This window comes from Muscardinus avellanarius (genome assembly GCF_963383645.1).
Source record: "Muscardinus avellanarius genome assembly, chromosome: 12".
NCBI lineage: Eukaryota > Metazoa > Chordata > Mammalia > Rodentia > Gliridae > Muscardinus > Muscardinus avellanarius.
Genome location: NC_137798.1, coordinates 37,069,866 through 37,097,741, shown reverse-complemented (window position 1 = coordinate 37,097,741; position 27,876 = coordinate 37,069,866). Strand labels below are relative to the sequence as shown.

At 38.2% G+C, this 27,876-nt stretch overlaps 1 protein-coding gene across 2 annotated transcripts in view; it reads left to right on the top strand.

Moving 5' to 3' along the window:
• HEATR5A (HEAT repeat containing 5A) overlaps positions 1-27,876 on the top strand; it is a gene marked incomplete at both ends in the record, with an annotated part of 101,021 nt that overhangs the window by 5,675 nt on the left and 67,470 nt on the right. Inside the window, 8 exons of one of the 2 annotated variants that reach the window (XM_080706842.1) lie at positions 1,510-1,659; positions 2,737-2,911; positions 10,769-10,926; positions 12,451-12,706; positions 13,697-13,852; positions 16,756-17,006; positions 20,939-21,050; positions 27,554-27,706. In XM_080706842.1, coding sequence (XP_080562968.1) covers positions 1,510-1,659; positions 2,737-2,911; positions 10,769-10,926; positions 12,451-12,706; positions 13,697-13,852; positions 16,756-17,006; positions 20,939-21,050; positions 27,554-27,706 — 1,411 coding nt within the window. Of the gene's footprint in view, positions 1-1,509; positions 1,660-2,736; positions 2,912-10,765; positions 10,927-12,450; positions 12,707-13,696; positions 13,853-16,755; positions 17,007-20,938; positions 21,051-27,553; positions 27,707-27,876 lie in introns of both variants that reach the window. The other variant, XM_080706841.1, reaches the window with a different exon arrangement.

Below are 27,876 nucleotides of genomic sequence, written 5' to 3'. Positions count from 1 at the left end.
CTCTCTAGGCTGAGGAGAGTGTCATTACTTCCTGAGGTTGTCCTCAAATCTGCAATCTCCTGTCTCAGGTTCCCAAGTACTGGGATTAGAAGCATGCATCGCCATGCCTGACTCACTATGTTTGAGACACTTTATTTAATTTCCAGTATACTGTAATCTCTTGACAAGTATATTTTTGTCTGTTTCTTTCTTTGTTTTGGGTATTTTTTTGGTACTAGAAATTGAACTCAGGAGGATTCTACTCCAAGCTACATTCTTGGCTCTTTTTATTATTATTTATTTTGAAACAGGATTTTAAGTTGTCAAGTCTAGCTTCTAACCTGATTCTCTTGTCTCAGCTTTCCAAATACTAGGAGTGTAAGCATGTGCCACCATGTGCAGCAACAATTGTAGCTTTACTAGTTTTGAAATTAAAGTGTTTGTATGTTTAGATATTAAAATTTTAAATCTATGATTCATAATATGTAGGGTTAACTTTGCACCTTTAAATATAATTTTGGGCATTTGGTAGAACATTAATAAGTAACTTCTGTTTCTTAACTGTTTACTCTTTGCCATCTGTGTGATGAATGTTTATCCACAGGAACTTATTTATTTCTCCCACTTGCTTTGTGAGGTTATTTTACCTCATTTTCTAGAGAGGAAATAATAAGAACAATTTAAAGTAACATAGCTACCAAGAGTTAAAGTTCAAACTTGGGTCTTTTTTTGTATGTGAGTGTTTATGATATTGGGATTGAACCCAGGGGCATTCTACTCCACGCTACACCCCCAGCCTTATTTTATTTTTATCTTGAAACAGGGTTTTGCTAGGTTGATGAGAATCTTCCTACTTGCTGAGGCTGTCCTCCAACCTGCAATCTTCCTGTTTCAGCTTCCTGAGTACTGTGATTATAGGCATGTGCCACCAAGCCCATCAAACTTAGGTCTCTTAAATTCTAACTTCTTAGAGCTCCCAACTAGTGAATGATAACAGCATATTAATAGCTGTCAATTCTTTAGAGCATTTGCTCAATGCCTGTCACTGTTCCAAGCACTTTACAGATAGTAACTCACTTGCTCATTACAACAGTCTGTGAGGCAAATACTATTACCTCTGTTTTACACATAATCAAACAGATTTTGCCCAGGGTTATGTAGCTTTTAGGGAGTAGACCATGCATTTTTTACTGTATTACTTCATATTTTACTAGCCATTTGTCCAATGCTTAATGACATACAGGATTTGTGGTAGGTACTTTTCATATAATTCCATTTAATTGTCCCATTAACCCAGTGAATTGAATTGAAATGTAATGTGTACAAGTAACACTTTTCAAATAGTAACTAGAATAAGTGGGTTCACTAATGTATTTTTCTGTCACATAAATATCAGTGCTTAATGCTGTTCTTTACAGGGGGATTTCTTTTTCTTCTCTCTCTCTCTCTCTCTCTCTCTCTCTCTCTCTCTATATATATATATATATATATATATATATATATTTTTTTTTTTTTTTTTTTTTTTGGTAGTCTCAGGGTCGCTATGAAATTATGCTGAGTCTGCAAAATATACTGAATGGACTTGGAGCTGCTGCAACACCTTGCCACCGAGATGTTTATAAAGCTGCTAGATCCTGCTTAACAGACAGGTCCATGGCTGTTCGTTGTGCTGCTGCAAAGGTAAAATGATCCATAGCCAATTTTCTAAAAATGTATATAAAGAAAATTATAACAGATTCTCTCTGTGAAAGCATTAGTTAACAGTTACAAGATATTAGAGCCAAGCCAGGTGTGGTGGCACATGCTTGTAATCCCCGCACTTGGGAGGCTGAGAAAGGAGGATCGCACAGGTTCGAAGCCAGTGTCAGCTCCTTAGTGAGGCTCTTAGCAATTTAGTGAGACCCTGTTTCCAAATAAAATAGAAAATAGGTCTGGGAGTGTAGCCTGGAGGTAGAAAGCCTCTGGGTTCCACCCCCAGTTCCACCAATTTAAGAAAAAGATATTAGAGCCATAGCCTTGATACTAAGACCCAGAGGGTTAAATGAATTTCTCAGGTTCAAGTACTTAGTAACATATCTTCTGAGAGTGGAAAGTATAACTTGCTACACTACTAAGTATGCTTTCTACCTTACTCTGCTTCCTTTCCATACATGTGTAAAGAAAATTTATATCAAAGGTTTATGTTGTTTCAAAGTGATTTTATTTTTGCTTTTACTCATGCTTTCTTAACATAGTTGATTAGGAAGAAAAGTTGCTTTTTATGTTGGATTTATTCTCACAGTTACTTAGAGCCAGTGGACTGATTCTAAAGGCATTTTTCGTTGCTTACTGAGTTAGAAGTGGGTCCTCCTAGCCGGGCGTGGTGGCGCATGCTTGTAATCCCCACGCTTGGGAGGGTGAGACAGGAGGATCGCCCAGGTTCGAAGCCAGCCTCAGCTACTTAGTGAGACCCTGTTTCCAAATAAAATATAAAATAGGTCTGGGAGTATAGCCCAGAGGTAGAAAGCCTCTGGGTTCCACCCCCAGTACCACCAAAAAAAAAAAAAAAAATGTGGGTCCTCCTCCCATCTTTTGTGGCCTGATACAGTTTAATCTTTATGACATTTAATAAATATTCATTTGCTATTTTTATAACCATTATATAGACACTTTGGATTTGTGTGTTATTTTGGTTAGACCCTTAGCATTTCTACAACTTATATAGATCTGAGCTTGACATTTATATTTTGTTTTTCATTAATTTGTCCATTTGAGTAGTGTCTTCTCGAACTTCAGAACGAGGCCATCTTTATGTGGAGTACAGACCTGGACAGTGTGGCCACACTATGTTTTAAGTCCTTTGAAGGTTCAAATTATGATGTGCGGATTTCGGTTTCAAAACTATTGGGCACAATATTGGCTAAAGCTATAATTTCTAAACATCCAGGAGCAGGTAAAGTAATTATTTTCAGAATATGTTCTGTAATTTTTCCCTATTGATTTAAACAAATACATGTAGAATTATAGCTACTCATTATTAACTTTTTTCATTATTAACTTTTGAAAAGAAGTAGCATATGAATCAATTTTAGTTCATGAACATTGCTATAGGTACTAAAATTCTATTCTCAAACAGTTTCAATAAAAATTTGAGAAAAAATACAAGAACTCTTGAAGTGTAGTATGCTTTATTCAATCATTTAAAAATATATGAAGTAACTGTGCTACCTAATAAAGGATAAGACTTAAATCTTAAATTTAAAAAAAATCAGAACATGTCTGACTACATTCACCTTGCATTTTCTACATTGACACAAGGGAGTAAATTATATAGATTATTTCTAACAGATATTTTTAAATTAATTGTTTTTAGATAGCTCCATTTTGTGTTAGTTTTCAGTCCCTCTTTATAAACTGCTAGGTGATAAGCAGAGATGGGATAGTTTTAAAAACAAGGAAGTTTTCCTAGGTTATATTTATAGAATATATATATATAGCACTCATGAATAGTTGAAAACTTACTTTCTCATTTTAAAGATTAAACAACTTCACACAAATGAAAATTTAACTCTTCTGCAGATCCTTGCTCCTCAAATATCCACAGCCCAGAAAAACTGTCATCACCTGGGAAGTTTTAAGAAACACAAAAACTCAGTCTCCACCTTTTTGCCTAAATCAAAGTGTCATTTTAACAGTATTTTCATATAATTTGTGTGATAAGCATTGCTCTATAAGTCTTTCATTATTATGTAAATTACAATTTTGTTTGTTTATTTGTTTGTTTGTTTTTTCAGTACTGGGGATTGAGCCCAGGGGCATTCTACCTCTGAGTCACATTCCCAGCCCTATTTTTTTATTCTTTATCTTGAAACTAAGTTGTGGAGGTTCTCACTAAGTAGCTGAGGCTGGCCAGGATTCTTCTATCTCATCCTCTCAATTACTGAGATTACAAGCGCATGCCACCATGCCCAGCTCAATTCTAGTTTTTTCTAAAGCAGTGTTTCTAAAGATGAGAGGGCAGATGCCCGGCCTGGTGGCAAAGGCTTGTAATTCCAGTACTAGGGAGGCTGAGACAGGAGTATCACAGGCTTGTAGCCAGCCTCAACAACTTAGTCCATTTCAGAATAAAACAATAAGCCGGGCGTGGTGGCACACACTTGTAATCTCAGCATTCAAGATCACCATTTGCGGACAGTCTCAGCTACTTAGCAAGACCCTTCGCAACTCAGTGAGACCCTGATTCAAAAAATAAAAAAAGCCGGGCGTGGTGGCGCACGCTTGTAATCCCCGCGCTTGGGAGGCAGACAGGAGGATCGCGCTGGTTCGGAGCCAGCCGCGCTGGCTTAGGAGACCCTGTTTCCACATAAAAAAAAGTAAAAAAATAGGTTTGGGAGTGTAGCCTGTGGGAGTGTATCCTGGAGGTAGAAGGGCTTCTAGGAACCCCAGTACCACCACCACAAAATAAATAAATAAATAAATAAATAAATAAATAAATAAATAAATAAAAATAAATAAATAAAAAAAGACTAAAAAGTAAGACTGGGTGTGTAGCTCCTGGGTGTGCAATGCCCCTGGGTTCTATCCTCAGTACCGCAATAAAATAAATAAATAAACAAATAAAATTGGGCTGTGGGTATAACTCAGAGGTAGAATGTCCCGGGTTCCATCCCCAGTACCACAAAAAACAAACAAACAAACAAACAAAAAACCACCAGAGAGAGAGGGAGGGAGAGAGAGAAGGGAGGAGACATTCAGAAACATTCAACTGTACAACCTTTTAATTCTCCCATTGAGATCTGCAAGCTTAAATTTATAAGAAAATTTTGGTTTTACTATGGTTCTTCTAATCTTACAACTCTTCAAGATTTTCTTATTTATGGAGAGGAGAGGAGTGCAGGAGAAACACACACACACACACACACACACACACACACACACACACACACACAGAATCCCAACTAGAGAAAGAGTTCTAAAAGGTAACAATCTCAAACTATCTAAGAAATTGAAATTAAAGATACATTTAATTAAACTCACTTGAAAATGTGAATTGCTCATTTCTGTAAAGGTACAGTGCTACACAATTGTAGTAAAAATCAAAATGTAGAATTACATAAATATCCGCCCTTTTGGAATAGCAGTAAACTAATACCAACAGTTTTATAATCAGACTAAGCAAAGTAAAGAATCACTTTCACTCACACTAAAAACCTTTGACCTACTCTTTTGTTAGAAATTCTTTAATTTTACATCCCAAAGTTTTATCTTGTGTTATAACTGAGTTGTTTTCATGCAATTAAAAAATGATCTAAGCCAGGTGTGGTGGTGCACACTTGCAATCCCAACATCCAGGAGGCTGAGACCAGAGGTTCATGGTTCACAGACAGCCTCAGCTACTTAGTGAGGCCCTCCACAACTTAATGAGACCGTGTTTAAAAAAAAAAAGTAGAGCAAGGGGTGTAGCTTGGAGGTCAGATGTCCCTGGGTTCCATCCCCATACCCCCCCACACACAAAATGATCTAGATGTCATAATAGTTTTTCTTTTTTTACATAGGTGACTAAGAGTTAACAATATAGTGCATAATAATTTGGAAAGCAAACACCAATAGCTTGAACAACTCAAACACAATGTTCAAAGATAGTATATCATACCAAGGCACTCATTTATACTAGGCTAGGGCCTGTTCCAAGCACTTGAGGTATGTTTTTTGTTTTGTTTTGTTTGTTTGTTATTGTTTTTGTGGTACTGGGGATGGAACCCAGGGACATTCTACCTCCAAGCTACACCCCCAGCCCTATTTTTTTTATTATTCTTTATTTTTAAAAAAGGGTCTCATTAAAGAACTGAGGTTGCCCTTGAACCAAAATCCTCCTGTCTCAGCCTCCCAAATGCTGGGATTACAAGTGTGCACCGCCATGCCCGGCTGAGGTATGATATTGACTAAAAAACAGATGCCCTTTCCCTTGTAGAGCTTATCTTCTTATATTCAGTCTTGCTAAAACCAGTGAGTAGCTCTCAGCTATCTTACTTGATCACGCAGCAACACTGAGCTCAGTTGTTCCTCCTCCGTATCTTTTTTTCTCTTGCTTTCTACAACCCCTTTTACAAACTCACTTGTTTTTCCCTTCTCCTCACTAGAAATTTCTCTTCATTCTATTTTATGGTTTCTTATTTTCTACTGGAAATATTGAATGCCAATGGCTTAGTAGTTGGTCATCTGTCTTTCCCTACATATGCTTACTCTATTGTGATCTTATTCAATCTCGTGGCTTTATTTCCACCTATATATTCATAGGGATTCCTGGATATCTATCTTTAGCTCAGTCTTCTGGACACCAGACTCATATGCAATTAGGTGCTATTTGATGTCTCATTTCGATGTCTACTCAGTGTTTCAGATTAACTTGCCAGTTAAGTGCTTTAACTCTTTCTCCCCCACATAAATATATACCTGCTTCACTTGTATTCTTGCCCATGAAAGTTGGTGACAACTCTGTCCTTCCAGTTGTTCAGACAGTATTTATGAAGTCACCCTTGGCTTCTCTCTTGCACGCTCACCACCTATTCTACTACATATCTTTTTTTTTTTTTAATGATACATCACTTTGGAATACAAGACTTGAGAGGATATACAAGCACCTATCATCCAATAAGCCCTCATCCAATCCCCATCCCATTCCCTCCCCCTCCCTTGATTCCATGCTTAATTGGTGATTATCTTTGATATAATTGTTTACGCACCTCATGAGTTTTAAAGAGATTCCATCCTCCTCATCCCCTCCCCTCTGATTGGTCACCTTAATTGCTTTTCAATAGGCCCCTTTCTACTACTCGACCTCCTCCTGTACCCCCTTTCCTCCTAGTTCTTGCTAATTAGGGGAAGCATCTGCATTTTATTTTCTGTGCTATTTCTCTGTACATGCTGCATTGCAAGTTCCGATCCCACTCCTGACGACCCCAGTTCTACTACATATCTTAACACATACCCAGGATTGGGACTCCTAGGAGAATGTTTAATTCTGGGGTTGGAGCAGAGAAAGTCAAAGAGAATCCTGGAACACCTAATGCCCAAAAGTAAGGAGCTTCTGTTGTAAAGAGACTACTAATCCAGGATAGCATTAACATCAGAATAAATAGTGAAGCTGGGCATGGTGGCACATGCTTGTAATCCCAGCATTAGGGGAGGCTGAGACCAGAGGATCGCAGTTCGCAGACAGCCTCAGCTACTAAGAGGCTGTCCACAATTTAGCGAGACCCTGTTTCAAAATAAAGAATTAAAAAAAAAATTAGGGCAGGGGGTGTAACTCAGAGGTCGAATGCCCCTGGGTTCCATCCCCATACCCACAAAAAAAAAAAAAAAAAAAATTAGTAAAAAGTTGATGTGGTGGTGCAGATCTATAATCCCAGTACTCAAGAGGCTGAGGCAGGATTCAATTACAGGTTTGAGGCCAGCCTCGGCAACTTAGCAAGACCAACAACTTAGACCCTTTTTCAAAATGAAAATGAAATAGGGCCGGAAAGTTAGCCCAAAGGTAGAATGAATGCCCCTAGTTTCAATCCCAAGTACCACAAAAGAAAAGGACAGAAATGGATTATGACCTATTAAATAAAAAGGGATTTTGTAAGCACATACTCATATAAATAAAAAAATAGAAAGAAAGAAAGATAGGGAAAAGCTCTTTTTTTTCTTTTTTAAAGCACTGAAGATTGAGCTCAGAGGCATTCTGCCTTCAAGCTACACTCCCAGCCCTATTTTTTATTCTTAAGTTTTTGTAAAGGGCCACACTAAATTGCAGAGGGCCTCACTAAGTAGCTGAACCTACAGTCCTCCTGTCTCAGCCTCTCAGGTACTGGGATTACAAGTGTGTGTGGCTGGAAAAGCTCTGTGGGTATGGGTTGTGGGTGTGAGTGTGGTACTGGGGGTTGGAACACGGGCTTTTCTACCCCCGGGCTATACTCCCAGATCTACTTTATACTTTATTTGGAATAGGCTCTCACTAAGTTGCTGAGAGCCTCACTAAGTAGCTGAGGCTGGCTTCAAACCTATGCAATCCTTCTGTCTCAGCCTCCCCAGTGCTGAGATTACAAGCGTGTGCCACCATGCCCGGCTAGAGAAGCTCTTTTTTAATAGTGGATGCCAACTAAGAAGTATGGAAGTAGTTGTTAGAAATGACTTTTTTTTTGCAATCATAATAATAAACATTTGCAGGATTTACAGTAGATTCTTGGATAAAAATTTGATGGGATTCAAGTTATTTATGGCATCTTAAAATATTGGCACAAAATATTGTGGTTTCAAATGATAATTTTACAGTGAACATATTTGGCAGACTTACCTTATTCAAATGTTCACACTAATATCACCAATGTATAGGCATAGACTACATTGGTTACAGACTGATTTCTTTTTCTTTTCTTTTTTTTTTTTTTTTTTTTTTGGTGGTGCTGGGGTTCCTGGAAGCCCTTCTATCTCCAGCTACACTCCCAGACCTATTTTATACTTTTTTTTATTTTTGGAAACAGGGCCTCTTAAGCCAGCATGGCTGGCTTCAAACCTGCTCAATCCTCCTGTCTCCGCCTTCCAAGTGCAGGAATTTCAAGCATGTGCAGCTCAGACTGATTTCTAATGTTAGGTACTAAGGAAGATACAGTATCATTTTGGTAGTTCTTTGCCAAAACCCTAAGAAAATATCAGACACACTCAAGTTGAGAGTCTTTCTGTAAAACAATCAAAAGTCCTGTCTGTCTGCCACTCTTTACCCTAATATGATGTCAAATTTACAGTGCACCAAATTTAAAAAAAAATTTTTTTTTTAAGTGAGAAAGTAGCTGGGCGTGGTGGCACACTCTTGTAATCCCAGCATTTGGGAGGCAGGGACTGGATGATCGTGGCTCCCATACAGCCTCAGCTACTTAGTGAGGCCCTTTGCAAGTCAGTGAGATCCAGTTTCAAAATAAAGAATAAAAAATAGGGCTGGAGGTGTAGCCCGGAGGCAGAATACCCCTGCATTCCATCCCCAGCACCATAATAATAATAATAATAATTATTATTATTATTATTATTATTATTAATAATAATAATAATAAAGTGAGAAAGTAATGAGGAAAATGCAATGAGTCTAGGTGAAAGGTATATTGGAACTTAATATTCTTGCAGTTTTCATGGTAATTTTGAATTTTCTTAATAAAAATATTTCAAATATATGTATCTATATCTAGATTCTATCCACTCTCTCACTGAACCACCTTGATCCTCTTGCTTGAATTAATCACTCCTAAGGGGTCTCCCACTTCTGCCTTTGTCTGCCTCCAGGACAAAGGCAAGTGACAGCCTTCTAATTCCCCTCTGCTCAGTGTCCTCCACTGGTGTCTCATTTCAGCTGCATCCCTGCTGTTATGACCTGCAAGGCCCTGTCTTTCACACTCTCCTGATCCCTCTGCTCTGCCCAGTCTCCTGCTCCGCCTTCACTGCCCCGCCCACACTGGTCCTCTAACTCACTGTGCATTCAGCTGACCGCAGGGCCTTTTTGCCACAGCTCTTTCTTCTACGTACAAACTATTTCTCCAAATATGCTCATCCCTGATTCCTTGTCGGCAGTCAGACTGTGTCCAAACATCATCCTTTTAGTGAATCCTATCCCAGGATCTCTAGTTAAATATCATAATACTTTACTCTATTGGTGGTATTTCTAACCTAATTTGCCATATCCTAATGCATGGGTTTAAATCATTGTTGAATGTACTTAGTCATTTATTAAGTATTGTCTCAGCAGAATTTATGATCCACAAAGGCAAGAATTTTATACTATTCACTAATTGATTCTCTCCCAAATGTCAAAGTAGATTTCATTTGTCTCAGATGGTCTTCTACTCTTTAGGCTAAGGAGTAGATTTTTGTTCATAACATTAACAAAAGGTTATTTCTCTACCGCTATGTGATTTGAGTCTGTAACAAAGATCAGAACTTGCAACTATTAATTTTCAAATAAAACGGGGGAAAGTGTTTTATTACTTTTTCTTTTCTTAGAGGAGATACTATTCCATAGATAGTCACACTGAGAAATTCAGCTGTGTCAAACTAAGAGCAACCTTGAACATTCCTCCCCTGACTACTTACTCTCTTAGTTATTATAGCCTAAAAGCCAACTGAGTAGGTTTAGTGATATTTAACTTTGATTTCTTCAGAGACTGCGGGAACAAGTTGTATTGCTAGTTGAGAATTTTTTAAATTGAATGTGGTGGTTACTTTATGCAGCTTTCAAAGTTTTAAAGCCTTTGGGGGGGAAATTGTATTTTGATGGTTTTAATATTTCAGAAGAATTTTCAAAACAACATTTTAATTTGTAGAGAAGTACACCAGTTTTATTTATGTTTTCCCTTATTTTAGGAGACTTTTAACTTTTTCATTGAGGAAGGTGAACAGTCAAACAGGATCCTAAAGTGGCATTGACTTTAAGAGATCTTTGACATGGCTCTTCAGGGCTCATTCTGATTTGATTGTGTGTGTGTGTGTGTGTGTGTGTGTGTGTGTGTTTACGTTAGTGTATAGAATGTCCTGTAAATTTTGCATTATGTTTGAGTTTTTAGTTTATTTTTGTTCCTATTAACATGCAGGTCTTTTGTAAATCAAGATCGGCATTAATTAATAGGGCTGAAGGTGTAGCTCAGTTGTAGAGTATGTGCTTTGTATGCACAAAGCCCTGGGGTTAGTCCCCAACATCCAAAAAAAAAAAAAAAAAAAGATGATGCGTTAAATTTTAGTCTGTAAAATATGAGTCACAGTTTTGTTTTGTTCTTTGTCATAGCAGCCTTACGTCAAAACATTCGCAGAGTAACTTTGGAAGAAGTTCTGGAATTACTAGGAACAGGGTTTCTACGTGGGAGTTCAGGATTTCTTCGAGCCAGTGGAGATATGCTGAAAGGAACCAGTTCAGTCAGTAGGGATGTTCGAGTTGGAGTTACTCAGGTTGGAATCACAAATGAGTATCTAAATGTAATTCTCACTGGCATATGATGAAAGTTTTGGTATCTGATTCCACAAAAAAAGATACCATGCGAGGTTATTAATTACACTCTCATATGTATAAACAGACATGGTAAGGCTAAAATACTTTTGTAAAACTAGTTCATAAATAAGTAAATCTATTACTCACAGTGTGTTTTAAGTTTCTAATAATAGAGGATTTTTGTTTCTTTTCTTTGAAACATAACATTTTTCATTTATAGCCATTGAGCTTTCCTATGTCTTGTACTTTAACATTTCTGTTTATGTGTGTTAATAGAGTTCTTTTGAAGCTACTAGGTGCATATTTAGCATGGACAAAATAAGCATTTATATGGTTAACTCCTAAATAAAGGTTATAGCATGCAGGCTACTTTAGTACTTAGAATTTTTGGTCCTAAACAAAATTTTTAAAGCTAAAACCCCTATGGCACACCCCTGTAATCCCAGTTACCAGGGGGGCTGAGGCAGGAGGATTACAAGTTTGAGTCCATCCTGGGCAACTTGGAAGGACCCTATCTCAAAATAAAAAATGAAAAGGGTTAGGAATGTAGTTCAGTAGTAGAGCATTCCTAGATTCAATTTCTAGAACCATAAAAACAAAAAGCTAAACCTAGAAAGGGTGTCTTAGAATAAAACAGCACAAAGTTTCTTCATTCTTTTGTTCAATTAATCTTTTTTGTTGTCCTAAATGCCATTAGAGTTCAAAGCAAACTTGTAGAAATTCACATATATCCTCATTATTTTGTACTATATATAGACCATGTGAGCTTCCCAATATAATGGTGGACTGTGTTTTTAAAGAACAGATTACTTAAGAAAACTCTTTGACTTTGCATCTCTAGAGTAGGACACAGTATTCAGCTTCATGCAAATAAAGAGTAGTGATTCATCACTGTAAACTTTCCTCAGACTTATAGAACTGAATTCCCTGGAGCATAGTGAATACTTAAAATGTGTTCATATGTTTGAATTAAGTTTGTTGTTCAAACTGTTAAATAGCTTGAGCTGGGTATAGCAGTGCATGCCTGTAATCCTGGCTCGGGAATCTGGAACAGGTGGATCACAGGTTTGACGCACATGTAACTTAGTGAGACCCCATTTCAAAATAAAAAGGGCTGGGCAAATAGCTCAAGAGATAGAACACCTCCAGGTTCAGTCCCTACTACCACCAAAAAAGAAAGAAAAAACCATGTTAGATAGCTAAAACTTGAGTTTGAAGAAGCTGCAGACACATTTTACAGTTTTGCTGAAGATACCTGCTATCCTGAAAATTAGTACAGTCTGGCCAAAATAAAACAGGGGCAATATGCATAAAATCTCATTCAGAATACTAATATATATATATATGAAGTTGCTATAAATGAAAGAATATAGTTTGTAGGGAATAAAGAAATATTAGTAAGCCTTACATATTTTATATAAGATAATGTTAATATAAAATTGGGAATGACTTAATTTTGAAGATAAAACTTCTTTCTTTTTTAGGCTTACGTGGTATTTGTTTCAACATTAGGAGGAGCTTGGCTAGAGAAAAATTTTGCTGTCTTTCTTTCTCATATCCTAAGCCTTGTGTCACAGTCACACCCTAAAGCCACCCAAACTCAAATTGATGCTATCTGCTGTCGCCGGTGTGTTTCATTTATCCTTCGAGCTACTATAGGTGGCCTCCTTGGAGAAAAGGCTCAAATTGCTGCTGCAAAGGATATCTGCCAGGCCATCTGGAAGCTAAAGAAAGTTGTGGGTATGGATCTACTAAGACAGTCTGTTTTAACAGTGCCAAAAGTTGGCCCTTTAGAAAACTAGGCTGATATATTGCTATATTAATATAAAAAAAAACTTAAGGCTGCTTATACAGTTCCTCATAATTCATGTTGAGCATCTTTTTTTTCTTTTTTCTTTTTTTTTTTTTTTTGTGGTACTGGGGTTCCTGGAAGCCCTTCTACCTCTGGGCTACACTCCCAGACCTATTTTATATTTTTGAAACAGGGTCTCTTAAGCCAGCACAGCTGGCTTCGAACCTGTGCGATCCTCCTGTCTCCGCCTCCCAAGCGCTGGGATTACAAGCTTGCGCCACCATGCCTGGCCCATGTTGAACATCTTATAGAAATTAAATTATTTTTTAAACAATTCATCTATTTCAGGACCTGTATTATAAACCCATTCTGCTTGAGTATCAGTAATTTTGGAATATTTCTTAGTTTCTAATGAGATCTCCTTTTCAGTGACTTCTGCTAAAAAAAAAAAAAATAAGAGAGTTCTAATAAAGTTACTTTAATTAAAATCAATTATACAATTATATTAGTTTGGTTTGTTCTCTATTGATGCAGTTTCCCATTGAAACTTTTTTTTTTTTTGTGTGTGTGTGTGTGTGTGTGTGTGTGTGTCTGGGGATGGGACCCAGGGGCATTCGACCTCCAAGCTACACCCACTGCCCTATTTTTTTATTCTTTATTGTGAAACGGTCTCATTAAGTTGCGGAGGGCCTCACTAAGTAGCTGAGGCTGTCAGCGAACTGCAATCCTCAGGTCTCAGCCTCCCAAATGCTGGAATTACAAGTGTGGGCCACCCTGCCTGGCTCCGTTAAAACATTTAGGTTACTCAAGGGTTTTATATTGATCAAGTAGATGTACTATGTTAATTTCTGCCGTTATCTTTTCTGCTCCTACAACCTATCTTCTACAGTTTATTCTTAAAAATAGTGATGCGTAGTTCATTCATGTGTTTCTATTAGATGCTGCATTGAGTGATGGTAATTTGGAAACCCGGCTTGGTTCCACGGATGTGGCCGCCAGCCAGCACATGCTGGTATGTGCTTTACAGGAACTTGGAAATCTCATACACAGTCTTGGCACTACAGCTGCACCTTTGCTGCAAGACTCAAGTACAGGTATAGCTGTTGTTTATGACTAGTTTGAATTTTTATTTATACTTGTACTGAAAGAATGAAATCTCCTTCATGGTGCCGGGCGTAGTGGCAAATGCTTGTAATCCCAGCACTTGGGAGGCTGAGACAGGAGGATCACACAAGGTTAGAAGCCAGCCTCAGCTACTTAGTGAGGCGCTCAGCAACTTAGTGAGACCCTATTTCCAAATAAAGTATAAAATAGGTCTGGGAGTGTAGCCTGGAGGTAGAGAAGCCCCTGGGGTTCCACCCCCAGTACCACACACACACACACACACACACACACACACACACACACACACACACACGATTTATGAAAAAATTATAATCAATATAATTTGAAGTATATAAGAGTTTTAGGGGTTGTTTTGGGACTGGGAATTTAACCCAAGGACATTCTTAATCCTGTAAGCTACACCCCCTAGCCCTTTTCTTAAATTATTATTTTTACATAGGATCTCACTAAGTTGCTGAGGCTGGCTTCAAACTTGAGTCCTCCTGTTTTAGCCTACCAAGTACTGGGATTACTGGATATGTGCCTCCAAACCCAGCTGGAGTTTTGTTGTTTCCTAAATCTCTCCCCCCACTTTTTCTGGACATAGTTAATACATAACATGGAAAAACTTACAGAGAAGTAAACCTGAGCTCTTAATGTCTCATCTGCACTAGAAACATTAGTATCTGTATGGTACATTAAATCAGTTCCTCAGAGGGCTTTTCTAACAATCTTTATTTTCTTTCTTTGAAATTATTTAATTACTTTTTAGAACAATTTTATTGAGCTATAAATATATGGCATAAAGATCACCCTTTTTTACTTTTTTTTGTGTGTGACACTGGGGATTGAATTTGGGGGTGCTGTACTGCTAAACTACACTCCCAGCCCTTTTATTTTTTACTTTGAACAGGGTCTCCCTAAGCATGTGCTCAAACCTGTGATCCTCCTGTCAGCTTCCAAAATACTGACTAGTATTCTAGGGGTGTTCCACTGCACCCAGTTGACTTCACCCTTTTCTAGAATGTTTTCATGAGCCCAAAAGGAAATCCGTTAGTTCTCACTCCCAGTCACTCCCGTTTACTTTCCCCCAGCCTCTGATTACCACTAATCTACTTTCTGGCTATATGGATTTACCTATTTAGAACATTTCATCTAAATGGAATAATACAATGTATTTAGTGACTTCTTTTTTTTTTTTAATAACTTTTAAAATGTGATGTTTATCCGGGCTTGGTGGCGCACACTTGTAATCCCTGCGCTTGGGAGGCTGAGACAGGAGGATCGTGTAGGTTCAAAGCCAGCCTCAGCTACTTAGTGAGGCTCTCATCAACTTAGTGGGACCCTGTTTCCAAATAAAATATAAAAAATAGGTCTGAGATTGTAGCCCAGGGATAGAAAGTCCCTCGGTTCCATCCCAGTCCCGCAAAAAAATAATAAACAAATAAATAAATAAATAATAAATAAAAATGTGATGTTTGTCTTTTGTGATTTACATTACCTGATGATTGAGAGGCTTTACATTATATTGTGTTTGTAAGCTATTTAAATCTGGGACACATTATTTAAGTATTGGTTGATATGAAACTTAACATGTTTTGATGAAGCATAGCAAGAATAGACTTTTCAGTCTTTTTGTGTATGTGTGTGCATGTAGCACTCAGAATTGAACCCAGAAGCATTTCTACCTCTGACCTATACCACCAGTACTATATATATATATATTTTTTTAAACAGGGTCTCACTAAGTTGCTAAGACTGTCTTCAAACCTGTAGTCTTCCTGCCTCAGCCACCCAGGTACTGGGTTACAGGCATGTGTTGCCACACTGGGCTTTCCACTGTCTTTGCAATAGCTTAGTAGCCCACTGAGGACCCAGTGAAACCTTGGTTTTAATATCTTGTTCACAGAAAATAAGAATACTATGGATAAAAAGTATATTATATAGTGCATCAGGGATTTTTTATAAAGGAGAATGGGGCAAGGTGTGACTTTTTAAGGTGTTTAGGTTATTGATAATTTTAACATCTTGTACCAAATTAATAATGGCCTATAGGCAAAATACGCAAAACATTGACTTATCTAGGAAATAAAAATTTTTCTTTGAACCAGGTGTGGTGGCGCACACTTGTAATCCCCGCACTTGGGAGGCTGAGACAGGAGGATCACACAGGTTCAAAGCCAACCTCAGCTACTTAGTGAGGCTCTTAGCAACTTAGTGAGACCCTGTTTCCAAATAAAGTATAAAACAGGTCTGGGAGTATAGCCCAGAGGTAGAAAAGTCCCTGAGTTCCACCCCAAGTACTAAAAAAAAAATTTTTTTTTGGTATGTACTTACTTTTTTTGTGTGTGGTAGTAGGAATTTAACCCAGGGGCAGTCTAACTCTGAGCTATATCCTCAGCCCTATTTTTTTATTCTTTATTTTAAGTGTGCACCACCATGCCCGGCTGTACTGGTTTATTTTAAAATAAACTGGCTTAAGCCAGTTTTCATGAGAAAATGTTAGAAGTAACTCCTAGGTTTTTTAAAAAAAAAGAAAAACTTTAAATTATGTATCAATTTTTTCATTCTCATTTGACTTTTAATAAAAATTATGTGTTATTTATAGATCGCTTTTTTTCCTTTCTTTTCTTGTGGTACTGGGGATTGAGCTCAGGACCCCATGCTGGTCATGCATTCTCACTTAGCTACATCCCCAGCCCTTTTTTATTTTTTATTTTGAGCCAGGGTGAGTTGCCCAGGCTGATCTTGAACTTGTGACTCTCAGTTCAGCCAATTGAGTAGCTGGGCTTTCAGCTCCTTTCCTGTGTCCAGCCTACTGACTCTCCTGCGTCCGTGAGGATTGGTTTTACCTGTGTAGCTACACCATCATTTGTTTGTTCTGTCTTTCCAGGCCTTCTTGACAGTGTCATTTCAGCAATTCCTCATCCCAGCATTTCTGCTCGACTATCAGCAGCTTGGTGTCTACGCTGCGTAGCTGTGGCCCTGCCTTCCTACCTGACACCTCTCTTAGATCGTTGCCTTGAGCGGCTTACTGTACTCAAATCTTCACCAGAAGCAGTGATTGGCTTTAGTTTTGCTGTGGCAGCTCTGCTGGGAGCAGTGAAACATTGTCCTTTAGGAATTCCTCATGGAAAGGGCAAGGTAATGATTTCATTCTCTCCATATAATAAAGACTTTTTTCTTAAAACATTATAGTCTTTGTATAGTACCTAGCTAAAGCCATGCAGGGTAACTTTTTAAGCAGTCAGCTACTCCTTAAATGTTACATCAACATGATTGTTAAGAAAAATTAAGGGACAGGTTTTAAAATGTTTTGTCCAAGCGGGGCGTGGTGGCGCATGCTTGTCATCCCCGTGCTTGGGAGGCGGAGACAGGAGGATACTGCAGGTTCGAAGCCGGCCTCCGTTGGCTAAGAGACCCTGTTTCCAAATAAAAAACATAAAATAGGTCTGGGAGTGTAGCCTGGAGGTAGAAGGCCTCTGGGTTCCATCCCCAATACCACCGAAAAAGAAAATGTTTTTTTCCACACTAAAAAAGTATTTTCTAGCCGGGCACGGTGGTGCACACCCGTAATCCCAGCATTCGGGAGGCTGAGACCAAAGGATCATAGTTCGCGGACAGCCTCATCTATTTAGTGAAGCCCTCTGCAACTTAGTGAGACCCTGTTTCAAAATGAAGAATAAAAAAGCCGTGTACGGTGGTGCATGCTTGTAATCTCAGAGTTTGGGAGGCTGAGACAGGAGACTTGCACAGGTTCGAAGCCAGCCTCAGCTACTTAGTGAGGCTCTCAGCAACTTAGTGAGACCTTGTTTCCAAATAAAATATAAAATAGGTCTGGGAGTGTAGCCCAGAGGTAGAAGCCCCCAGGTTCTATCCCCAGTACCACAAAAAAATAAAAAAAAGTATTTTATGTAAGTTTTGTTTAGAAGGATCTCCATGTAGTAAGAGAATTCATTCCTAAAGGCTTCTTTTGGGCTACGTCTCTTCTTGCTACATAAGTACATACAGATCCTATTGTCAGGATGGATAGAGCTGTCAAAGAAATCTTAAACTTCATTTAATAGTTTTATAGTTACTGTAATTGATGATGGTGTTACTTCAAAATTAGTTTACATGTAAAAAATAGATAAATCATTATGTTAATATTCTTAGGAATCAATATTTTTCTATATAAGAAGGAAATACATTTTTAGAATCAAGAAACTTAAGGCAGGCATGGTAATGCACACCTGTAATCCCAGTACTTGGGAAACTGAGACAGGAAGATCTCAGGTTCACGGCCAACCTCTTAAACAACTTAATGGAGCCCTCTGCAACTTGGTGAGACTCTGTTCCAAAAAAATAATTTGTTTTTGTGATACTGAGGATTAAACCCAAGAGCATTCTACCTCTGACCTCCACCCCCAGTTAGATTTGTTTTTTTATTCTTTATTTTGAAACAGGGTCTTACTGAGTTGCAGAGAGCCTCACACAAGTTCCTGAAGCTGGCCACGAACCTGCAATCCTCCTGTTTCAGCCACACACACACACACACACACACACACACACACACACACACTCACACACACTCACACACAATCAAGAAAGTTAAAGCTCTGTATATTAAATTCAAATTGGAATTATCACTATCAAGCCACCATGTCATTTAATTTTATTTTAAATTACTAGGGATTGAACCTAGGAGCGTTCTACTTCTGAGTTACACTCCCAGCCCTTTTTATTTTTAATTTTTATTTTGTTTTATTTCTTATTTTTGTTTTATTTTTATTTTATTTTTGTTTTATTTTTTATTTTTGTTTTGTTATTTTTGTTTATTGAGTCTTGCTAAGTTATTGAGGCTGGCCCCAAATCTGTAATCATTCTATTTTAAACTCCCAAGTACCAGATTACAGGATGTTGCACCACACCAAGCCCATAATCTTATTTTTTATAAGTACTTACATTCCTGCTCTGTTCTGTGAAAGGGCATAGAAGCAATGATAACCCAGTAGCAGGAAATATCCTGGTTTCCAGATTGTGGTTGTAAATATCATTTCCCACCAAAAAGTTGAATAAGGGTCCATTAAAGAGTACCTGTTTTCAGGTCTGGAACAATAAATACATAATAAGCCTGAGATAGCTTGTCATGACAGAAAGCAAGGAACTCATCAAAGAAATAAACCTGTGCAATCCTCCTGTCTCAGCCTCCCAAGCACAGGGAATACAAACGTGCACCACCACGCCTGGCTTTATTTTTATTTTTGAAACAGGGTCTTGCTAGGTTGATGAGTCTCACTATTGGCTGAGGCTGTCCTCTAACCTGTGATACTCTTGCCTTGGCTTCCCGAGTACTGGGAAGTTACCATACTTCCCGAGTATGGTACATACTCAACTCATTGTCATTCTTATGTCATTATTGTGTTTTATAGTATATCCTATACAGTTTGGGCTCTGCAAATTTAACAAATTCCAAAAATATTTGAGTATTGTCAGTGCCTTTGAACAAAGTGGTTAACAACTTTAGGAAGCAATGTTATCCATTTATATTTATTATTTTAGTTATATTCTGAACATGTTTTGCTAAAGAATTGTCATTGCATATATTTAATTAAATGTATCCTCACATTCCATTAATTTAGATAAGTTTCTTTGAGAGAATGTTCATTTGTCCTGACTAAAATAGTTTACCTTTTTTCTATTTTTGGTCCTGGTTTCTAGTCTGTGAGAGCCACGCCCCTAGCGCTTTTTATTTTTTACTTTGAAAGATGGTCTAACTAAGTTATTGAGGCTGACCTTGAGCCTGGTATCTTCAGGCACGTGCCACTGCACCCAGCCTGTCCTTAACCTTTTTTGATTGCTATCCATTGACTACAGACTGCAGGCAATTCTAATTTAGTAGTACATTCTTTGGTCGGTTGGTTGGTTGGTTGGTCGGTCGGTCAGTTGGTCATTCAGTTGGTTTAAAATACCCTAGCCTTCTTCTTTAGATAATATTAATATAATACTTGCTGATTCATTCTCTCTCTCTCTCTCTCTCTCTCTCTCTCTCTCTCTCTCTTTTTGTGGTACTGGGAATGGAACCCAGGGGCATTCTACCTCTGAGCTTACACCTCCAGCCCTATTTTTTATTCTTTATTTTGAACTGGGTCTCAGTGGTTTCCTTGTGGACTGAGGCTGTTGGCAAACTGGGATCCTCTGGTCTCAGCCTCCCAAATGCTGGGATTACAAGCATGCACTACCACGCCCAGCTCTACTTGCTGATTTTCCATAGGATATTGGTAACATTTTTTCTCAGATATATTTCATGCTCTCTGAACTTAGTACTATATAAGCTTTATTATCCATAATTGTGAAATGGCTGGTTTTTTTCCCCTCTTTTAGGCCTATTTCATAGACTTTTAAAATATAACATATTAACAAATCCCACTCTACAGTGAAACTATTTTGTCTCCTTTTTTTTTTTTTTTTTTTTTTGTGATCTGGTTCCTGGAAGCCTTTCTACCTCCAGGCTACACTCCCAGACCTTTTTATATTTGGAAACAGGGTCTCTTAAGCCAGCAAGACTGGCTTCAAACCTACGCAGTCCTCCTGTCTCCGCCTCCCAAGCACGGGGATTACAAGCGTTTGTCACCACACCCAGTTTATTTTGTCTACTTTCAACCACAAGAAATGCACTGCCTTTGGAAAGGCTACTATTAGCCACAGAGGTATCAAAGTGATTTGTAGAATTTTAGAAAGGGAGACTTATAATGAACTTTTCTGATAACTACTGATCAAAGAGAACAGTTGCTTAAAACTGAAAGCAAGTTCAAATTCTGTGTACGTATATTTGAACAGCCGCACAGTGCCATTGCATACGCTCCGCAAAGGATTATAGCTTTGCTGTGTCCTGTGTAATATACCATTATTTAAGCTTGAAAACTTAACTTTTTATGGTTTTCTACATAGCATTGTTCTATCACGTAGTCTATAAAAAGGAAATGATATTCTTTCACTTATGTGTAAGAATTAATTTTTCAAGAGATTGTAATTAGCTGCTCTCCATTGTCCACTAATTTATAAACAATTTTTTTACCTTGTTCTTCTATACATAGATTATTATGACATTAGCAGAGGATTTGCTGTGTTCTGCTGCTCAAAACAGTCGCCTGGCAGCTCAGCGCACACAAGCTGGATGGTTGCTAATTGCCGCTCTGATGACATTGGGTAATAGTCAACCTGTTTTTATATGGTCTGTGAGTCAAGAATGGTTCTACATGTTTTATAATTGGGAAAAGAACAAAAGAAAAGTATTTCATGGTACATGAGAATTATATGAGAGTCAGATTTCAGTGTCCATAAATGAAGTTTTATTTGAGTATGGCCATACTCCTTTGTTTTTACATTTTCTGTGGTCTTTAGGTACTACAATGACAATTTAATCACTGCAACAGTGTGTGACTCTGGAAGCCTGAAATGTTTACTGGCTCACCCTTTATAGAATATGTTCATTGGTCACTAGCGTAGATCAGCATTTCACAATATAATGTGTAGAATATAGAAAATTTTCTTTTTTCTTTCGTGTATGTGGGGGCGAGTGTGGGGGTGTGAATGTGTGGTGTGTATTGTACTGGGGATTGAGCCCAGAGGCAGCCTACCTCCAAGCTTATCTCTAGGCCTTTTGTATTACTTGTTTTGAAATAACCTTGTCCTTGAACTGTCCATCTTCCTATCTAAGCCTGGCAAGTACTGAGATTATACATGTGCTACCACACACGCCTCAGTTTTCCTTTTCTTTTTGATGAGTATTTCATGCCTTCCATTATTGACTTTGCTAGTGAGCTAAGGCAAAATAACCTACTTAATAAATGCAATGTCTTGATACAAATCTCTTAAATTTTTTTTTTTTTTTTGAGGTACCAGGGATGGAACCCAGGGGCATTGTACCTCCGAGCTACACCTCCAGCCCTAATTTTTATTCTTTATTTTGAAACAGGGTCTCACTGAGTTGCAAAAGGCCTCACTAAGTAGCTGAGGCTGTCCTCGAACCACGATCTTCCTGTCTTAGCCTCCCAAATGCTGGGATTACAAGCATGCATCACACACCAGGCCTGAAACAATCTCTTAAAACCAGTGTTTATTGGAGGAAGACATCCTTTTTTCTTTGAGAGATCCATACATTATATTTTATTGTATATTCATAGTTGCTTTACAAAGAGATTGAAATTTTTGATAAATGTTTTGTTTAACTACTGTGCTTTCTTGGGTTTATTCATTATTTATGCATTCTTTCCCTATTAAATTTTAGACTGTGTTAGGATTCTTACAAAGGGAATTAGTGATGAAATTTGTCAGTATTATCATTGTTAGTTAATTTGTGGGATTGTATATATTTGTATGTTTTTTTAATCCTTAAATTGTCTTATCTTTGATCAGCAGGAGCCCCTTCAAGTTGGTTCATGGATTCTTTTTACATGAATCTAGTATTCTTTGATAGCATGTTTGTTTTTTACATGATAAGATGTCCCATGTTTTGCATTATACCATTTCTGTCCCAGGCTTGTCATCAGCCATTTCTTCAAAGAGTCTTTATTCTTTTTTGTGGGAAGTGGTTTTTAGCTAATAGTGTGTGTTATTAAAATAGTTGCCTTGTAGTTTTATCAGTTCCTTATATTTTCATTACCCATTTTATAATTTTCTTGCTGGGAGCAGTAGTACACAGCTGCAATCCCAGTACTTGGGAGACTGAGATAGAAGGATCACAAGTTTGAGGCCAGCTTCAAGAACTTAGTGAGACCCTGTTTTAAAATAAAAAGTAAAATGGGCTATGGGTGTAGCTCAGAGATCAAGAATATCCGGTACCAAAAAATTAAAAATAAATCAAATAATTATCTTCATTATTTTAATATATTCACTACTCTGAATTAACATAAACTTAAGAAAACTACATTAAATATGCTCCTTGAATGTGAACTACAATAGTTTTATTTGTTGTTGTTCTTTTTTTGTGGTACTATGGGTGGAACCCAGGGCCTTTTCTACCTCTGGGCTATACTCCCAGACCATTTTTTTTTTTTTTTTTTTTTTTTTTTGCAGGTCTGGGGATGGAACCCAGGGGCATTTGACCTCCGAGCTACATCCCCTGCCCTATTTTTTAATTCTTTATTTTGAAACCGGGTCTCACTGAGTTGCAGAGGGCCTCACTAAGTAGCTGAGGCTGTCCGCGAACTGCTATCCTCCAGGTCTCAGCCTCCCGAATGCTGTGATTACAAGTGTGGGCCACCACGCCCAGCTCCAGATCTATTTTATACATTATTTGGAAACAGGGTCTCACTAAGTAGCTGAGGCTGGCTTTAAACTTGTATGATTCTCCTGTCTCAGACTCCCAAGTACTGGGATTACAAACATGTGCCACCACACCTGGCATCTACAATAGTTTTTAAGCTTTCTTGCTATAGTTCTTATTTACCTGGTGGCATATTGAATGACTTCGATTCACCTACAGATATCCTCATGTCTTTTAATATCTGCACATCTCATAGAATATGTATGTGTATTACATTTGATAGAATCTTATTCTTAATATAAAAAAACTCTTGCCTATGTTTTAGCTCTGCAATTACTATAAACGTTTTTAAGTAAGTTAGTTCATATGTCTTAGTTCATATATTTTATAGACATATGAACTTATATTTTTTATTTTGGTTTTTGGTATGTGATTAAATTTTGATTTCAGAATTTGCTGAAGCCAGGTATGGTGGAACATGCCTATAATTCTAGTACTTGGGAGGCTGAGATAGGAGGTTCTCAAATTCACTGCTAGCCTCAGCCACTTGGCAAGGCCCTCTTCAACTGGTGAGACCGTGTTAAAAATTAAAAAAAAAAAAATAGGGCTAGAGGTATCAGCTCAGAGGTAAATGTCACTTAGTTCAATTCCCAGTGTCATACACACACAAACAAATTTTCTGTCCCCATACCCATTGTATGAATGTGAATGTGCAACATATGTGGTCTCACACACCTCTTAAAATCATTTTTTTCTTTCTAACCTCACCTTATTCCCTACTTTTCTTCCAATGTTTATTTGTTTGTTTGTTTGTTTGTTTGTTTGTTTTTTAAAGCATTACTTTAGCAAGACAGAAGTGAGCAGGCTGGAATATAGCACAGTGGCAGAGCACGGAACTTGCATAAAACCTTGGGTTCAATCTCCAGCACCACAAAAAAAGAAAAGAAAGTAGTGAGCAATGAATGTTGACTGTATTTTGCTGTAGAAATTAACATAATGCCTCATCTTAAAAACCAAGTCAGAAGAAAAATGGGGAAATTATATTTTAATCTACTAACTTTTTGTTGCTATTTTATTTTTTTCAGGACAGGGGATTGAACCCACGGGTATTCTACCTTCGAGATACACCCCCATCCCTATTTTTGTGCTTTATTTTGAAACAGGGCCTTATTTCCAGAGGGCCTCACTAAGGAGCTGAGGCTGGCTTTGAACCTGCAATACTCATGTCTCAGCCTTCCAAATACTGGGAGTACAAGGGCCCACCACTATGCCCAACTCTAATCTACTAAATTACATTTTTTACAAAATTGACTTCAAATTCTTTTTTATTTTGTTATTAGGCATCTTTCTGTAAAAATAAGGCAATTTTTGGAATGATAATTGCATGTCAATCATTATATAAATACTTACCATTAGCTAAGCATTATCCTATATATAAACTCATATTACCCTCAGAAATTGTCCAATAAGATAGCTACTATTTTTTTTTTCATTTGTAGGTGAGGAAATTGAGGCACAAGAAAGATAAGTTTTTCATTCAACTTGACACAACTAATAAATGGGCAGAGCCAGCATATTAACCTAGACAGTCTCCCTCCAAAGCCCAGTGCAGTTCCCAACTGTGTTGTCATACTCAAAAGAAAGGTGTACAGTCAGCAGAATGTGGGAATAAGAAGAAAGAAGCTCTTGTTTGTAAGAGAATTTTAAAGTAGCTTCAGAACTTAAAAAAAAAATACTACTTTGTGTGAAAAGCTATCAGTTTTAGTTTTTATGTTTCATAGTTTTGCTCCTTTTTTAAAATTGATGTTATCATTGTATGTTATCTTTTATTAGTGGGTGTTTTGGTTTGGGTTTTTGTGGTACTGGGGACTGAATCCAGGAGAATTCTACCACTGAGCTACACCCCTAACCCCATTTTATTTTTTATTTTGAAACAGGGTCTTAATAAGTTGCAGAAGGTCTTAATAAGGTGCTGAGGGTCAGGTATGGTGGTGCATACTTGTTATCCCAGTGCTAGGGAGGCTGAGACAGGAGGATCACAGGTTTGAGGACAGCCTCAGCAAGTAGTGAGACTTATCAACGTAATAAGACCCTGTTTCAAAGTAAAAATTAAAGCTGGGCGTGGTGGAACACGCTTGTAATCCCGTGCTTGGGAGGCTGAGACAGGAGGATCGCGCAGGTTCGAAGCCAGCCGCACTTGCTTGAGAAACCCTGTTTCCAAATTTAAAAGTATATCCGGGTGTGTTTGTGCACACTTGTAATCCCCGTGCTTGGTAGGCTGAGACAGGAGGATCGCATAGGTTCGAAGCCAGCCTCAGCTGCTTAGTGAGGCTCTCATCAACTTAGTGAGACCCTGTTTCCAAATAAAATAGAAAATAGGTCTGAAAGTATAGCCCAGAGGTAGAAGGCCTGTGGGTTCTACTCCCAGTACCAACACACACACACACACACACACAAAAATTAAAAGTATTAAAATAGGTCTGGGAGTGTAGCCCAGAGGTACAAGGGTTTCCAGGAACCCCAGTACCACCAAAACAAAACAAAACAACAAAAACAAAAAAAAGTAAAATTTTTTTGTGTGTAATTTTAATTTTGTGGGTCTGGGAATGGAACCCAGGGTCATTCGACCTCCAAGCTACATCTCCTGCTTGCTTGCTTGCTTGCTTGCTTGCTTGCTTGCTTGCTTGCTTGCTTGCTTGCTTGCTTGCTTCCTTCCTTCCTTCCTTCCTTCCTTCCTTCCTTTCTTTCTTTCTTTCTTTCTTTCTTTCTTTCTTTCTTTCTTTTGGTGGTACTGGGGTTCCTGGAAGCCCTTCTACCTACGGGCTACACTCCCAGACCTATTTTTACATTTTTATTTGGAAACAGGGTCTCCTAAGCCAGCGCACGCGGCCAGCTTCGAACCTGCGCGATCCTCCTGTCTCTGCCTCCCAAGCGCGGGGATTACAAGCGTGCGCCACCACACCCGGCCCTATTTTTTTATTATTTATTTTGAAACCGGGTCTCATTGAGTTGCAGAGGGCCTCACTAAGTAGCTGAGGCTGTCCGCGAACCATGATCCTCTGGTCTCAGCCTCCCGAATGCATGTGCCACCACGCCCGGCTAAAATAAAAAGTTAAAAATAGGGCTGGGGGTATAGCTTGAAGCTAGAATACCCCTGCGTTCAATCCCCAGTACCACATACACACACAAAAAAAGAGTTGCTGAGACTGGCCTTGAACATGTGATCTTCTTGTTTCAGCCTCCCAAGGACTAATTACAGATGTGTACCATGCCTTGCTATTACTGGGTTTTTGTGTTCATGATACCCCAGTTCATTAATGTTCTAAAAAATTTTTTTTTGTTGTTGTTGTTGTTGTTGTACTGGGGTGAAACCCAGGGGCTTTTCTACCTCCTAGCTATACTCCCAGAGATATTTTTTATACTTTTTGGAAACAGGGTCTCACTAAGTTGCTGAGAGCCTTAGCTATTCTAAGGCTGACTTCGAACCTGTGCGATCCTCCTGTCTCAGCCTCCCAAGCATGGGATTACAAGCGTGCGCCACCATACCTGACTCCTAAAAAAATTTTAAAGGTATTTTATTCAGATTCTTCACTTGTGATTTTATTTTTTATTTTTAGCATATGGAAAGCCCTGAGTTCAACCCCCAGCACCAAAAAAAGTTAATATTCTGAGAATCAGAGATACAGTGTTATTTGACACAATAGCAGTGTACTCTTTATTTATGTGATATGTTACAGTTTTTCCAAGTGCTTCAAAATACATTCTGTCATTTGGATTTATCAAACCCTTTTAGAGAAACTATAGATAGAACTAGCTTCATTTTATACATATAATAAATTCAAAAGGGATATAGTGATAGTAGAAGAGCTAATTCCCAGTTTATTCTTTGTTTTTCCTCTCTACTCCAACCCTTTCCAGTAGTAATTCATTCAATAGAGATTCAGATAGAACCAAAAGGTTAGAAAAGAGACAAGATCACAGGGGTTGTGGCACATGCTTGTAATCCTGGTACCTAGGAGACTGAGACAGGAGGATCATAGGTTCATGGTCAGCCTCAACAACTTTAGTGAGACCCTATTTCAAAAAAATAAATAGGGCTGAGGGTATACCTCAGAGGTAGAACACCCCCCTGTGTTCAATTCCCAGTACCAAAAAATAAATAAATAAAGGAGAGAAGAAGAGATAAAGTATTGCAGTTATTATGATATGCTGCTTTGATGGGAGTGTTCTCGCTTAAATAATTGACCTTTTTTTGTTTGTTTTCCATACTGGTTATCAAACCCAGAGCCTTGCACATGCTATACAAGTGCTGTACAAGTGCTATACATGCTATACAAGTGCTATACAAGCTTTTGGGGAGCTACATCCCCAAACCCCAATAATAAGAGTTTTAAAGATGGCCTTTTGGGTACTTTCACAAGTGACAGATTAAATGTTCTTGCAGGTCCTGCAGTTGTCGGTCATCACCTCCCTCGAGTTCTGCTGTTGTGGAAGTGTGTCTTTCCAGCATCTCCTAAAGATCTAGAAACAGAAAAGAGCCGAGGAGATTCGTTCACGTGGCAGGTAACCCTGGAAGGCCGAGCTGGTGCACTCTGTGGTAGGTTAAGTTTGGTCTTCACTCCCCTTCCTTTGGCTTTCCTCAACCTTTTGTCTTTACATGTACTGATTGTTTCAATTAATGTAGGGGGAGGGGCTTGATCTGCCCCTGGTCATTTTTGTAACAACATAATTGATTGTTTGGTAATGATGACTGAAGAAGAAGGTAAT